General features: G+C 29.3%; 1 protein-coding gene across 4 annotated transcripts in view; it reads right to left on the bottom strand.

The window, feature by feature from the left end:
* LOC124951582 overlaps positions 1-16,165 on the bottom strand; it is a 95,316-nt gene that overhangs the window by 61,784 nt on the left and 17,367 nt on the right. For all 4 annotated transcript variants that reach the window (XM_047500189.1, XM_047500191.1, XM_047500193.1 and 1 more), the window contains one exon: positions 9,259-9,395. In XM_047500189.1, coding sequence (XP_047356145.1) covers positions 9,259-9,395 — 137 coding nt within the window. The remainder of the gene's footprint in view (positions 1-9,258; positions 9,396-16,165) is intronic.

Genomic DNA, 16,165 nt, shown 5'->3' with positions numbered 1-16,165 from the left:
AAAATGTATAGAGTTGCAAGTTAGTTCAGGTTTAGATGGAGATGTTCGTAGAATTATAAATGTTTGTTGAATTATAGTTTGCTCTGTTAATATTGGGAAAGTCGTCAATGATACAAGCGACAGTTATTGCTTATCGCGTGAAAAGCATATCGAACTATAGCCATTAGTAACCAACTATAACTATAGTTGATCTTCACTTGTTCCGTGGTGTATATTATCGGTGTTTCCGCCGAGTGTCAAAAATTTAAAAATGAAAGTCGATAAGATATGATTTTTTGTTGAAACATTTTTCCGGAAAATTACACTTTACGCTTGAGAATATTCGTGAAGTCCTCTCTTCTGTAATAAAAAGAAAAAAGAAAAAGAAAGAACTTGAAAATTTGATTCTCGGATGATAAAAAGAAAAGAAAAAAGAAAAGATAATTAAAATTCGATAGTACGAAAGTACCATTTTGTTCGTTAATTGCGACTATGAAACGAATAAACCAGCAGATAACTTTCGTTACTAAGATCTCCGATAAGTTTCTCAGCTCGTTAGAAGAGAAGCTTGGTAAATGTTGACTCTTCTTTCCATTTGTTCGTGTCGTTAACTTAATTTCATGACGATTATAAAAGTAATCCAACGATAAATGAATTTTTACTTCGCTTCACGATTTTAAAGATAAAGAGGGATTGCCTCGATCAATTTCTAAATAATACGATGCAGCCGTCGTTACTACCGAGAATATGGTGTAAGGTTGCTTACATAATAGGAAAATCGATATCTCGGTCGAAGATGTAAAATTAACACGGATGCTGCATACATGACAAACGCAATGTTCAAGAAAGCATTATGTCGAACGTAAAACGTTTAACGTAATGATACTAGCTATACCATGATATAATAAATTATTATCATCAATAGATATCATTTTCTAACCCATGGATCTTTTCTGACCAATAACTTTTCTCATATCTAGAGACATAAAAACAAAGAAGAAGTAAAGCTATCCCCTATAACGTTGAATTATACGAGACAAAAATACAAAAGTACAAAGTATAATAAAAGACGGTATATAAATGATATATTGTATTTGGGTATTCTTTAACATTATTTAACATATATACATACATGTATAATAGTTTTGAATATCTGGAGAAGGATCTTTTCTTATTATTCGCGAACTTCTCAAATTTTTGATAAAAATAAAGTGCACGTTAACATATATATATACATGTTTCATATTGTCAAGTCGAAAGATAATATTTTCTCATGAATAAAGATTTAACGTAAAAAGATTTAATAGAGTTAATATTCGAATACTGAATTATTAAACGAGAAAATATAAAAAAGAGATAAAGTTTTCTCCTTCTTATTTCGCTAATTGAAGGTTTTTTTTTCGTTTATTTTTTTTTCTCTATCGAAAATCGATAGAGAATAATATATTGAAAACTCTTTCGTTCTTAATGCCGTGTGTAATCGTGTACTATTCTATTACTCACGTCTTCGAAGTTAAATGGAAATTTGTTTCCTTGCTTGTCTTGATAGAAGTACGAAAGAGAAAGAATAAGAATAGCATGATTTCAGGAATACGTCCGAAGGGATTGGTAGAAAATAATTCGGACATTTATGGTAGAATGTAACGGAAGGTTTCTCGGTTTCAATGATGAATATTTATGTACGTTTTCCGTGCCTTTGCTTTTCTTAGTCCCCAGTTGGTATTTTAATCCTAATGTGATAATGATTTGTTATTAGAACTACTGTAACGATGTAAAAATAGATAAGACTATTCTTTTTATATCAATCAATTATTCAACGTTACACAAATCGATTTTTATATATTTATTAAAACCGTATACTGATAATTATCAATATAAATTATCGTTTATTAATTATTTAGAAAGAATTTACATATACCATGAAAATTCGAATCAATTTATTAGAGTGATGCAAAAAAGAAATAATTATTTCATTTAATTATCAATCTTTCGCAGTTTTCATAATCTTGCATTTAATTACATTCATAGTAATTACCATGTTCATTCTATTGTACGGAACTTCATACAAATATGACTTCAGTCTTGTAAATTAATTAACTTTTATCTTTCGTTCTTGATAAAAATGCATTCCCTCTCTTATTTATTCGTCAGTTTCCTCTAAGCGTACGAATCCCAGTTAATTGCAGAAATTCTGGCTAGAATGTAAGTGCTTCTGTGGACACATCGAATACCATATGTGTACTAACCAGAATGGTGTATCCACAGTATTCAACGAAGCGTGACAGAGATCCAGAGAGCTTACACGCGTGTGTGTGTGTATGTATATATATATATATATATATATATATATATATATATATATATATATATATGTGTGTGTGTATGTATGTATGTATGTATGTATGTATGTATGTATGTATGTATGTATGTATGTAGGTATGTATGTATGTACCTGCCAGCTTCACCGTGTATACTCTTCGACACGTATATACAATATATATGCTTCCATACATATGTAGATGCATGTGTACGTACATTCTCTTATATGGATACAACGCATGCGCAATCTTAACTCGTAAAGCTTCAACTAGTTCACTTGTAAGGAAGTATAACAACCCGGTATCTCATTCGTTTCGTAAAAATAACATCCACGTACGAATATAAATCAAGCATGCATAATACATCGATGTAATGCATTTTTATTTCTAGATATCCAAGAATGCATTTCTATTTAAATTTACTTTTTGTTATTCATTCATTTCATACCACTATCAAATTAATACATCTAGAAATAAAACACGACAAATCAAACAAACATTTATTTTTTCTCTTGTTTTTTTTTTTTTTTTTTTTTTTTTTTTATATTATTTTAATACCCTTAATCGCTATGCTTATTTCGTATTACTTTTTTATTACTTTTTTTCCTTGTGAGATTGCTAATCGATCGGAAAAGAAGTACTAAAAGGTACACCTAATGTCAGCGATTTTAAATTCAAGTGCGGACAATTAATTTTCAAGAATTTCAAACAATCTTCAGGGTTTTCTTCTCTCTATCGGTTTTCGTTGTTGTCTGTAAGTATCTCAACCTAAAATTGTTAAATTAAAAAATAGGAAATGATCAAAATAATTTTACTAATCATTTGCTTGCTATGTATACACTAATCTTAATTTATTTCGATTTAATGTTAATCTCATTGCTTTTCAATAGTTCTCTTTGATAAAAATGAAATAAAAATAGAAAACTACATTTCTCGTTAAATATTATAATTTATTTATTACTTAATAAATAGCGATAACTAACTGTGTAATACGAAAGATATTTATACCATTCATATATTGAATTTCATTACCGTAATTTTGTATAGTATTTTACTAACCAAATATTTGATCACACATATAGAGTTTTACAAAAAAAAAAAAAAAAGAAATCATCCTGATTTTCGATTATTTATAGCCAGATAGTTAGATTTTCGTTAAAAATCTTTTACGATCTGTCGGAATCGATTAAGAAAATCATCCCTCTTTCTCTCTCTTCTCTTGATTTTCACGATTTCAGAGACATATCTTCGCTACATAATTCAACGTAGAGAGAAAGAGAGAGAGAGAGAGAGAGAGAGAGAGAGAGAGAGAGAGAGAAAGAGAGAGAGAGAGAGAGAGAGAGAGAGAGAATGAGAGATAAGTTATTAGTCTGTAAAAGGAACGAAGTCGACGATGAATATTCATCGAAAACGTTATATCCACGCGCGAGTTATATCTTCTTTCACTTTATTTATGCCTTCCGACATATATTCACACACCAAGACACACACACACACACATCTCGAAAATTCCTCCTCGATCCATCTCTTGTCACGTTATCAAACAACCGGAAAATTGTTTACCATGGATTATTTAAATACTTATACATTTAATTGCCTATCATTTTCTCCGAGAAATTCGTTGACTTCACGACACCCTTAAACACGTAGGTATATATATTATAATGTTTACAAACTATAAAACGATTACTTTTTCTTCGAAGAATAAGAATATCTTTTATGAGATTATTCTGCCTATTATAAGAGAAAATGTTCATTTACGTAATTAAGATAGAAATTGCGGAAAAATAATCGAGAAAACAGGCAAACTCTTGTAATGGAAAAGTCTATAATACTAAGATCGTTAGATTAAACGCAATAAAAGTTTGCTTTTTATAAAAAAAAAATTATAAGTATCTGAAAAAATTATAAATATTTCTTATTTAAAAATGTGCAAAATAAATATTATTTTTAAAAGTCGAACGAAACGACGAATAAGCCGGAAAGATTTGTATTACTATTAATCATTTTCGAAAATTTTATTTATCCATTATATTGTATGATACGAGAAATAAGTGAAATGATAATGAAACTTTCCCACAAATATTATTTATATTTATACCTGACATACTTGGTAAGATTATACTTATCGAAATCTCCTTTGAAAAAGAATAATAATAAGAGATCATAAAACAAACGGTCGTATATGATCCTTTCATCTCATCTCTAAATTATTTCTTTCTTTGAATCTTTTAATATACACATTCGCGATCTAAAATAGATAAAGTAAAACACAAAAGATATTAAATTTAGAAGTATAAGATCTGAAGATAAATAGAAATATACGATAAAATTTGATGGAACATCGTTCGAAACATTATAGTTTATTTAACGATGCTCCAATGATACGAGCTAAGATAATACAATACTTTTAACTTTCCTCCATATATTTAATGACAATAAAGAATATTTATTTTATTTACATATCTATAATTCTGATGTAACTCTGTATATTCATTAAACTTTCGATCAAGTCTTCACGATTTATCTCAACTTAGAATTATTTTCTCGACAATTAAACGTTCCATTTATTTCATTGAAAATTGTTATGCATGACCAAGTTTTATATCTATATGTATTCATATTCATAGATATAGATATATAAAGAAAGAGCGAGTAATTACTGATTTCTTCAGTACATAGTTGATCAATTTGCAATGTATGCTGGTAGCTAGTTATGCCGGCAAATTCACCGTAGAAACTTATCCCTTGACTCATAATTAAGTGTGTTTTGCCACATGTAATCGAAACTAGTAAGTTCAGTCAAAGTTATCTGGAAATTAGTAACAATTTGGGTTAACAGAGCTAAAAGAGCTTCATGAACTCGAGGAGGGAAAGATAGAGAGACAGAGAGGGGATGAGAGGGAGGGGGGAGAGGGAGGGGGGAGAGGGAGGGGGGAGATGGAGGGGGGAGAGGGAGGGGGGAGAGAGAGAGAAAGACAGAGAGACAGAGAGGAAAGCACAAGAACATATTCTCCAGAGAATCGATTGTTCGACATGTATGATGCTACTGTAACTGTGTCTATAGATTACCACGGTTTCAGGAATAATATAATGATAATTACACGGATTAATTTCCAAGCAAGCGTGAATAATACTGGGAGTTGATTCGTGTTTTTCAATAACATCGAATATATTTGATCTTTCTTTAATTTAAAAAAAAGAAGAAAAAACGCATACAATTTTGCAAAAATTATTTGTATATGGATCAATATCGAAGATTAATCGAATATAACGTTGAACAAAAAAGATTTTACTAGCATACAAATTTCTTATCTGAAAGAGAAATAAAAAATAAGACATAAAAAAATAAAAAATCATGATATTTTGTTTTGTTTTTTTTTTTTTTGTTATATTGCCAGTTTATTCTATAAACAAGGAAAAGATAAAATAAAAGATAAATAGAGTTCTATGAAAAATCACATCAATAGAAAAACAGAAACAAAGAGAGACAGACAGACAAACAGACAAACAGACAAACAAACAGACAGACAGACAGATAGACAGAGAGAAAGAGAGAAAGAGAGAGAGAAAGAGAGAGAGAGAGAGAGAGAGAGAGCAAAGTTACTGATTCGAAAAGAACGAATGAAATAAAGAAACTCGGTACGGAATTCTAGTTTACAGTAGGTCGTTTACGTTAATAAACTGTTACGAGCGTAACAAGAATTACTCCATCAGAAACGAGGCATACCACATTAAATTTATCACGCATTCCACGGTACTTGGATTTCTCCCCCCTCTCTCTCTCTCTCTCTCTCTCTCTCTCTCTCTCTCTCTCTCTCTCTCTCTCTCTCTCTCTTTCTCTTTTTATTTTTCTCCGCTACAAAGATGCATTTCCAAAAATAGATCGTCAATACAAAATGAAACATTTTCATATGATATCTCTCTCTCTCTCTCTCTCTCTCTCTCTCTCTCTCTCTCTCTCTCTCTCTCTCTCTCTCTCTCTCTCTCGTTTCATCAACTCTATCACGATCCAACTCCATATCTCTATCTAAAGCTATTACTTATTTCTTAAAAAAAGCTTTTACTTTTTTTCTTTTTTAGAAAACAAAAAGAAAGGAAGTATTTGGAATATAACACGAAACTAAAAAAATCAGTTTCGTCTTACAAACGTGATCGTGTTTCAGTCACTTCATTAAAAGAATTTTCTTTCACTATTTCTTCTTTCTTTCACTTTTCTGTTAAACGTCAACGATACAAGAAGAAAGTGGCAAAGTAATTGTAGGAGACGATCATTTTCGCAATTTCTCGTAAGTATACTCTGTCACTGTTCACGTGACGAGGGTATAGACCGAAGACAAGCTAGAAGAAAGAAACTTTGCGATAGAACATATACAAGATAGTAAGATGCTAGAGTCTTCTCTAAAAAAGAAACGAATTTCTTATTCAAGAATGGATTTGTACGGCCATCCGTCAAAATGAATGAGAATAACGATGATCTTTCTTATACTAATAGAGATAGAAAACAAAAATGTTAAATTCATCCATTTAAATAAACTTGGATTAGATTTATTATTTTCTTTTAAGATTTTTATGTAAAATTGTGTCGCTCATAAAAAAAAAAATTTACTACCGTCTTATGATCGAATAAATTTTTTCTCAAAGTCGAATAATTTATCAAAAAGTAGAATAACATAAAAATATGTTTATATATTTTATAATGTGACTCCGCGACTCATAATTTTTTAGTTAAGTTTATATTACAAAATCGAGTTCTAATGTTGAATTACACGGAATTAAATTCAAAATATTCTGTTACATTTTTATCTGTTAGAATCGCACAATCGTAAAGATACAAATCTGATAGGATATCGAGAATTAATATCTTCCTATTGTTGCACCGCAAATTCGAAAAGAAATATTAACGAAACATTATTGTTAGATCTGTATAACTATTTATGTCTAATGAGATAAGTTAGAAATTGTGAAAAATAGGTAAAGTGGTACGAGTTTTTTATTAAATAAGTAAACTATATGTATGAAAACCAAAGAGGTAGAATTAAACAGGAACAAGTGTTCCAAATTTAATATCGTATAATGAACTATATTACACAGGAAAAAAGTAATAATAGGTAGTACTTGACATTACCAACTTTTTTGATTTAACGATAACGTTGATATATGCCTTCAGATAAAAATTAATCATAACGAATATATATTGGTACACATATTAAATATTGGAGGAGTTTCGGAGATTCTAAGGAAAAAATATATAAGTGGTTTCTGAAGTTTGAATTTTTTAACGGAATTTACCGTCTAAATGTATAAATAATTATTCTAATGGTATTTTTAATCATTTGATTTTTCAACAAATATTCGTTCATTTTCAACGATTCGTTCGATCCCGATAAATATTTACTGAGCAGTAATAGTTCGCAGACAGTCCGATTAGACGATTTCAAAGAAAATGAAATGTACGGGCTCCTTCGATCGAAGCTATCCAAACGAATTTAGGTTACGTCTGGTGAGAAGAACGAGAAGGAGAAAAAGGGATGGGATAAGAAGAAAAATGGAAGAGAAGGCTAAACGAGAGATAAGAGGAAAAAGTAAAATAGAAAAAAGGTACGAGAAAAAAAACGTTCGAACGAGAATTATTTGCAGTGAAGTTTAAGTTGTTAAAAGCTACGTGACCCATTCGTCAATGCACAATTTGTGAAGTTGGATTCAAAATGGACGCCACACGTACGAAGTCTATGGATTATCGTTATCGAGATTCATCTCAGGCATTTCGCCAGAGGCAAACGAAGCCGACTATTGAATTTTCGCAACAGGAAACCTCAGAGGCTATAATCGAAAATTATTTTGCGGCTGACAACGTTAATTCGATTCAAAACTAATGCCGCGAATCGGCCTATCGAATTAGCTCATCCAATCTATTCTAATTCTTCTTCTTCTTTTTCTTCTTTTTCTTCTTCTTCTTCTTCTTCTTTTGCTTCCCCTACTTACACCAACTAACTTCATTGAAAAGGATGAAATAGTCTGACCTTCTTCACATTTTTGCATCGTCTCCATGTTAGCTATAATTAAATCGTCTTCTTTTTCCTACAGTTTTTTCGACTTTTTTCTCTTGAAGAATCTTTTTCATTACACGTTGGATAATTATCACTGATTCGTAACTAAATTAAAGATATTTATTCTTGACCTTCTTCGAAAAGAAAAAGAAAAATAAACTTTCCTGAACAGTATACAAAATACATTATTTCAAATCGTTAATCTTTGTGGTATAGTTTTGTTCGAATGCATTTCAAATCATTAATCAAATATCGATTGTAATATAGAAAACACACCAATAAAGTTTACAAAAATAATTAATTTGTTGAGATTTTCTTTTTCGTTTATTCCAATTCTAAAAATAAACGGAATAACAAAAACAACTATATATAAGGTTTATAGAAAGGAAGTTATTTAATTAAATGAAGCTTGTCGAAGATGACCCTTAGATTAAACGAGAACCACCGGTCGATTTTCTTTGACTGCAAGATACGTATGTGTGAGTGCGCGCGCATGTTTCTAAATTCATTCGTAAGTTAAATATTTGAAGCAAGAGATAGAAATTATTTATATAACGAATTGAAAATATCTTTCGATATATCAAAATTGTTTGTTATTGTACTAATATATGAACTTTTGAGATCTCCTTCAGCCCTATATTATTTTGCTACAATACGTATTTGTCTAAATTAATTGATTCACGAATGCATTTTTCCAAATTCTTAGTCGACAAAGAAAAATAAATTTTAAATTCATTTCGACTTTACTTTTTAACTTTTCAATATGAAATTTAAATATAAATATGAAACCTAAATATGAATAATAAAATGAAATCGTCTATATAAAAAAAAAGAAAAAGAAAAGAAAAGAAAAAAAAGAAGAAAGAACACTTTCAAGTATGTATGTAGAAATTTCAATGGAGATCACCTACCTCTTTTCTTTTCGCTGTTGCTTCTTCTTCTTGAAAGCCTTTTTAACTCGTAGAAGTATAAAAGCGGCGCGATCGATGGATAGGCCCGGTTGAACCTTCTCGCCGCTCGACATCCTGCGTCCTAATCCTCCCAACACCTGCGCCAACAAATAGTTTTTTATCATTAAATCAAAACTTTTTATATCGTTTGCTGTGAAAATTAAAGAATAGAAAGTTAAAACTCTGAGTAGATTCAATGCAGTTATATTTGTTAATGTTCCATTATATTGAAGAGGCATTAAAAAGTTTTTTTTATTTAAAAATCTACCAACAGACGACAGAGATAAAATCGTATATGATTAAAATATGTCAATGTGCATTTATATTAAATTTTAATGTTAGCACCGTACACATAGCATAATAGGTTCCGATAATGAGATAGAAATATTCGTTGCATTGTTCACGTTTCTAAACATGTAAATTATTGCTCGAGAGGACAGTTTCAAATTCGTTGAACATTTATAATTTCTATTAAATTATAATCCGCACTTGAATGATTATGTAAATCGAGTAGAATACATAGATTCGTTTACTTTGCATTACCTGATCTATCGTACACTAAAGGTATACGTAAATATATATACTCGTATTACAATTTTACGTATTTATACAAATATATATTGCGTATTTATTAATATATATTATTATATTTAGGTATAATATTTTTTTTAATACATATTAACAAATAAAACAAACATTAACAAATTAAATAATTATATATATATACATATATATATATATATATATATATATATACACATATATATATATACATATATATAATATAGCAACGTTCACAACATATTCATATGAAAGTTTTATTAATAATCTTTCATAACTGACAAGACAAATATTTGTTTACTTATTTATAGCCTTTGTTTACGATAGGAAGAAAGAGAGAGAGGGAGAGAGAGAGGGAGAGAGAGAGAGAGAGAGAGAGAGAGAGAGAGAAAGAGAGAGAGAGAGAGTGAGAGAGAAAAAGAGAGAGAGAGAGAAATAAACTTGTACAAGTAATACCCCTTCCGTTTGTTTTTCTGTCACGCCCACATACTCATTGGCGATAATGACACAATGGCGTCTTACACACTTCAACAAATTATATGTTCTCTATTTCCGGTTTTCGATATTAACAAAAAAATCGTTTTTCCGTTCTAAAAATTTTTTTTCGAAATACTTTGCAAACTTCCCGCTCCAGTCTCTTTCTTTTCTTCTTTCTTCAACTTCTTTGTTATATGTACGTATAAGAATGTGAGTACACCACACACACACACACACACACACACACATATATATATATATATATATATATATATATATATAAATATAAAGTTAACTGCAAACCGTAAAGCTAACGTCGTGTAAACAGGTCGTGCGAGGAATTTCGAGTTTACGCGCATTGATCCACGTAAATGGAACCTTGCAGTCGATATTGACGATATACCCATTTGCAAATGCTAATGTATTTCAACGTGAACGAATGAAAGATCGAAAGATTCAATTCAATATCATAGCCGATAGCATATACTTCCGATAGGTATGTGACTGATGCTCTAAGTCAATATCAACAGAAATTCAATCAAAATATTAAATATTTTTCAAAAAAAAATAACATCAACACATTAAATCCACATACATATAGATATGAATAATTTAAATAAGAAGGTTTATTATTCTTCGGAATAATATAATTTTCTTAAGTAAAAAAGTCGATAAGGAAAATCTATTATTAAGAGAAAATATAATACAATTAATGTAAATGTAATAATAAACGATAAGAGAAAACAGAAAGTTAATGAATAACGAGTGGAAAGTAGAAACTCTGTAACTTATGTTCGTGTTGTTATATGTCGCCGAGATGTACGACGAACGATTGTGTACTGGAGATAGATAAACAGTCGCTAAAGATGACACAACAATACAAGTCACCAAGTGTCTGATTGTAAGTAACTATGTTATTGTATTGTATCGTGGACTCATGATGCAAATACATAGATAGGTACATACATATGTACATGTATTCACGAATACATACATGCATAAATATCATATGCAAAGCTTACCTTTGTGAAAAATATACATAAAGGGATTTTATCTGTTGAAATTGACATTAAAGTGATTTTGTCAGAAAAATATTAATAAAAAGTTTCTTCAGTTTTTTTCCACTTATAAATGTTCGTCTATTCTGAAAATATTGATGATAAATTTATAAAACAGTGCTCGTCTTTATATTGATGTTTTCAGAATGTTTGCATTTTTTTCTATTTACTTTTTTTCTCCAAAACAACAGAGACAAAGAAAGAATGTGAATAAATTACAATGTATTATCGAGATCAATGCTATTGACCACCAGACATCGACGATGATCGATGCCGTGACCCTTTTTACTTCGAATCAAACCTTTTTATGAGACAAGTAGATAACTGCTTCGATTGATTTTGAATGAAAAAATAATTGTTCATTGTTCCTCCAATTCCTTTTTCAAAAATTCAAAAATACTGTATCAATCAAAAAATGTCTCCTATCAAATTTAATCAAATTAGATGATAGTAATATCTTGAAAATAAGTTGTTACACGTATATACAATTTTTGAGATTCAAGATCGAATAAGAGATCATAAATCTGTCCAGGGAACTCGCTTCAGGAACGCGAACGAATGTGTAACGAAAATAAAATTGGCCAGAGTAAATCTCGTTTCGATGGTAGCATATCGACGAAAACGACGACGTCACATTCGTTGATAGAGAACCGTAGAGAATATGTCGTTCTATAAAAAGAAATCAAGAAAAAAATTATTTCTCCTTTATTTAAAATGAATTTAACCGAATCTAACTTGAATCTGATTCAAATCGCACCATCTAACACATTACGATAAATAAAGAAAAAAAAGTTATAAAAATATCCTTACGATTTTCTTCAATATCGATAATAAAATGAATTATTATAAATGATTATAAACAATAATCTTTCCAAAAGATAATCGAACGTCATGCAAGACGATCGATCGATCGAAGAGGGCGTATCGTGAGAGCTATCGTACATACATCGCTTGAAAATAATATTTCTTTCCTGCGTGGCATGTAGCAACCAGGATCGATAAAACTGCGGTCGTTACGTTTTAAGCCACATACACTCATATATTCGTATATTTCTATGTGCTATGTGTTTATGTGTGGTAGAGAGCAATAAACAGAAACATAGTAGCAATGGGTGGACTCTCTCACTCTCTTTCTCTCTGTATCTGTCTGTCCTTCCCTTCCTCTCCCTCTCTTTCCCCTCTTTCTCACTCCCCCCTCCCCCTCTCTTTCTCTCTCGTTATCCAGCATTCAACGGCATACTAAAATTACCTTCAACTGATTGAAACTTCATTGAAATTCTGACAAATTGCGGCGAATTTCCATATGCTTCCTACCTCTTTTCCTCCCTTTTACTCTCTTACTCTTATTCACTTGTAGTAATACAAGTACGAGACGGAAGTTTGGAAAAAGAGAAGAAAATGAATTGCAGATGCTTCAAGAATCTCATCCTCTTTTACTATCTCCCTTTCTCTCCATTCGTATAATATTCATCCTTTTTAGCCTATCCATGTATCTATAAGTGCAGAAAGCGAAGATATACCTCGTTATCGTTCCTAGATAATTTTTATTTCGAAATATGTCCCATCCTAAAACTTGTTTACCGCAACAGGACTCAATCTTGAATTAAACTTATACGATGAGATATAATATTTTAATAATAGAAAAATATTCATTTCATTTCTATAGGCTTGGCTCGCGTAAACAAACATTACGTATATGTGTTTCGAAAATTCAACATATAATAAATATAATTAATATGTTTTATATTAAAATAAAAGCAGTATATAGATAAATAAATAAATAAATATGTATATATATTCAGAAGGATATTATTATTTGAATATTATTCTTTATTGCATTTTCCGTGAGCGTTTGTATTTAAAGTAAATATCATATTTGTTTTCAATCTATATTATGTATATACAAAAACTGTTTTACTTATTATAACTTCAATAATACTACTAAAGTTTTTTCCTTTTTATAGATCACTCAATACTAGGATATTTAACATTTTACAAATGTCGTACAAAAACATTGTTATTTCAATTTTTTATTTTTGTATTATAATAATTTGTCTTTCATTTCACTTAAACGGATTATACGAATTACTTCAATTTCACTAATTGTCTATATATATTTAATTTTTTTATATTCTTTCTTTTTCAAAATACAAGATAAAATGTATGGACTTAATAAACATCCACAGATATTCTGATAAAATGTAATTCGTTTATCACAATTATCACTATTGAATAATCGTTCGACCAAACCAGCTTCTCTCTTTTTCTCTATCTGTCTATCTTCCTCTCGTATTTGCATTCAATGAATATTTACATACAACTATTTCACGAAGTGTTACATTTACTTAATAGTTGTACAAATATTCAATTTCCTATCGACAGACATTTGTGCATTCAATTAATCAATTCTCGAAAAATTCTATTAATTTTAGTTTTAACAACACCGGTATTTTTATTCTCATAATGTTTTTAATTTTTGATTGCACAAAAAAATGCAAAATATAAATATTTGTATATTATGACATCGATGCAATTGAAATTATTTGAAGCGATAAAAGAAATACAAAATTTCATCGTTTATTTTAAATACTTTCCGCAAAAAATGTTTCATGAAATTATCTTCTAATATTCCATTTTGATAAATTCTGGCACTATTGGTTGTTCTCACATTATTTTCCTCTCACTTAATTTTTACCTATATTGCCATTTCTTCGTACTTATTCGCTTTAATTCGATTATTTTATAATGTTCTGGACAAGTGTGTAGAAAGGTACTTGTGAAGAATGTCAAAAATTTTTATCGATGAAGAAAGCTTTCTGTTGCGCTATGACAAACTCGAAAAATGTTTGAAATTCCTTGATGTTCGCTTAAGTTATATGCCAATCAATCTCTAACTCTTCGATATCATTAAAATTGCGTCTCGTATCGAACATAATCACTTGGACGATCTAAACGGTGTTTTAATTACCTTTATTTGCAATCATATTCATAATATGACTAATATCAACATTATTTTGTCATTAAACAATACCGAGCGTATCAACAATTTTTCATTCGTATTCAGGATAAAAATAAAAATACAAAAAAAGAAGTATGTATTAAAAGTAATATGTATGATCGAGCATCTAACTTTCTCCACGACAAAAAATTCAAAAATTTGCATCCTTTTGCAGAACTCTTTTAAATCATACAGCAAGTAGCAGCAAGCAGTCTCCGTATTTCAGAAAGTTCCACAATGAATTCGTAAGAAGCATCGTGGAGTGTATATACGACTAATTTTCAGCATTTGAAGATGAATTTTACTTTCTTCAAGATATTCCCTCTGTAATGACTGAATAATAATATTAAAAAAAAAAAAGAATAAACCCTCTGGTATTATTAAATTAATTTAAGTTATCATAGAGGAATTTTGTAAATTATTAAAACAATGTAAGATATTTATTAGAAAAGTTGCAATATTATATTTCGATATTATATCGAAAATTTATTTGAAATCGATATTATATTGATGTGTGTGTGTGTGTATCCATCCGGTAGATCAATTAAAAATATTAAATATCAGGAAAGATTTGGAAATCGTAGAAATGAGAAAAAGTGTACCACATGTTACGATACATTATGATACATATATGTATCCATCGTTATTCAAATATAATAATTGTAAAAAAAGTCAACAAAGAAATCAGTCTATCGCGTAATTCTTTTGTTATGCTACGAAAAAGTAACTCTTGACACTCTTTGAACTCTTGGAATTACATTCTTTTCGTTCAGAGAACATATATCACCTAAAGGAGATTTTTTATAATGCCTGCTCTTTACAATTTATGAGATCACGTTCATATTTTTTTGTGGAATATTTTTAACAACTTACGAGATAACCATATCTAGCGACACTCGACTTTTATAAATATCGACAAATAGATAGTAAAATAAGTAGGCTCATTGAAACTTGTTTATAAATTAATTGAATATGGTTCTAAATAATCAGGTAGTTATGATAAAATAAAGAAATAATAAAGAATAAATAAAATATTTTAATATTTAATAAAATATTTTAATTAATAATTTTCTCCAAAATTAATAAAAATTCTGTTTAATTCGTCAACGATATTACGTAAGATTTTTTAAATATATTTTGAAATAAAATTTAATTTAGAAACATTTATTTAGATTATAAGTTGTTTAAAATAAAAACTTTCTTTTAAGCGAGAATATAACAGACAAGATAATGAAAAGAAGATGTAGGTAAAGTGAATAAATGTACTTTGAGACAAATTCAGATACTTCAAAGTTAAGTTTCTCAATTATGTCTTTTCATCATTATATCTATCTCAGTTAATTTTACATCGTAAGGAATTTGCAGTAAAAAATGTTATATTTTATGAAAAGTTACATTATTTATTTGTCCTAATTATGATTTAATAAAGAAGAGTCATAAAACAAAAAATAAAAATATTAGAACGGAACGCTCTATAAAATCAATTTCGAATGGCGTACCTCGAATGTAGAAAAACTTTTCATATGGAACATGTTAATAAATTTTCGATTTATGTTCAACTCAACAGGTTTATGGTCTTCGAATCGCTTTTTGGATATGCTTTAGAAATATTGCATGCATCGTAAACCAAATGTAGAGTTTGTGCCGTTTTAAACTGCGTCAAAATGAATTTATACGATGATAAAAAAAAAAAAAGAGAAATAGATAAATAGATAGATAGATAGATAGATAGAGAAATAGAAGAAAAGAGAGAGAGAGAGAGAGAATGAGAGAG

The sequence above is a fragment of the Vespa velutina genome, chromosome 9 (genome assembly GCF_912470025.1).
Source record: "Vespa velutina chromosome 9, iVesVel2.1, whole genome shotgun sequence".
NCBI classification, from domain to species: domain Eukaryota; kingdom Metazoa; phylum Arthropoda; class Insecta; order Hymenoptera; family Vespidae; genus Vespa; species Vespa velutina.
The sequence above is the reverse complement of the archived record's forward strand: the minus strand, read 5'-3'. Positions and strand labels throughout refer to the sequence as shown.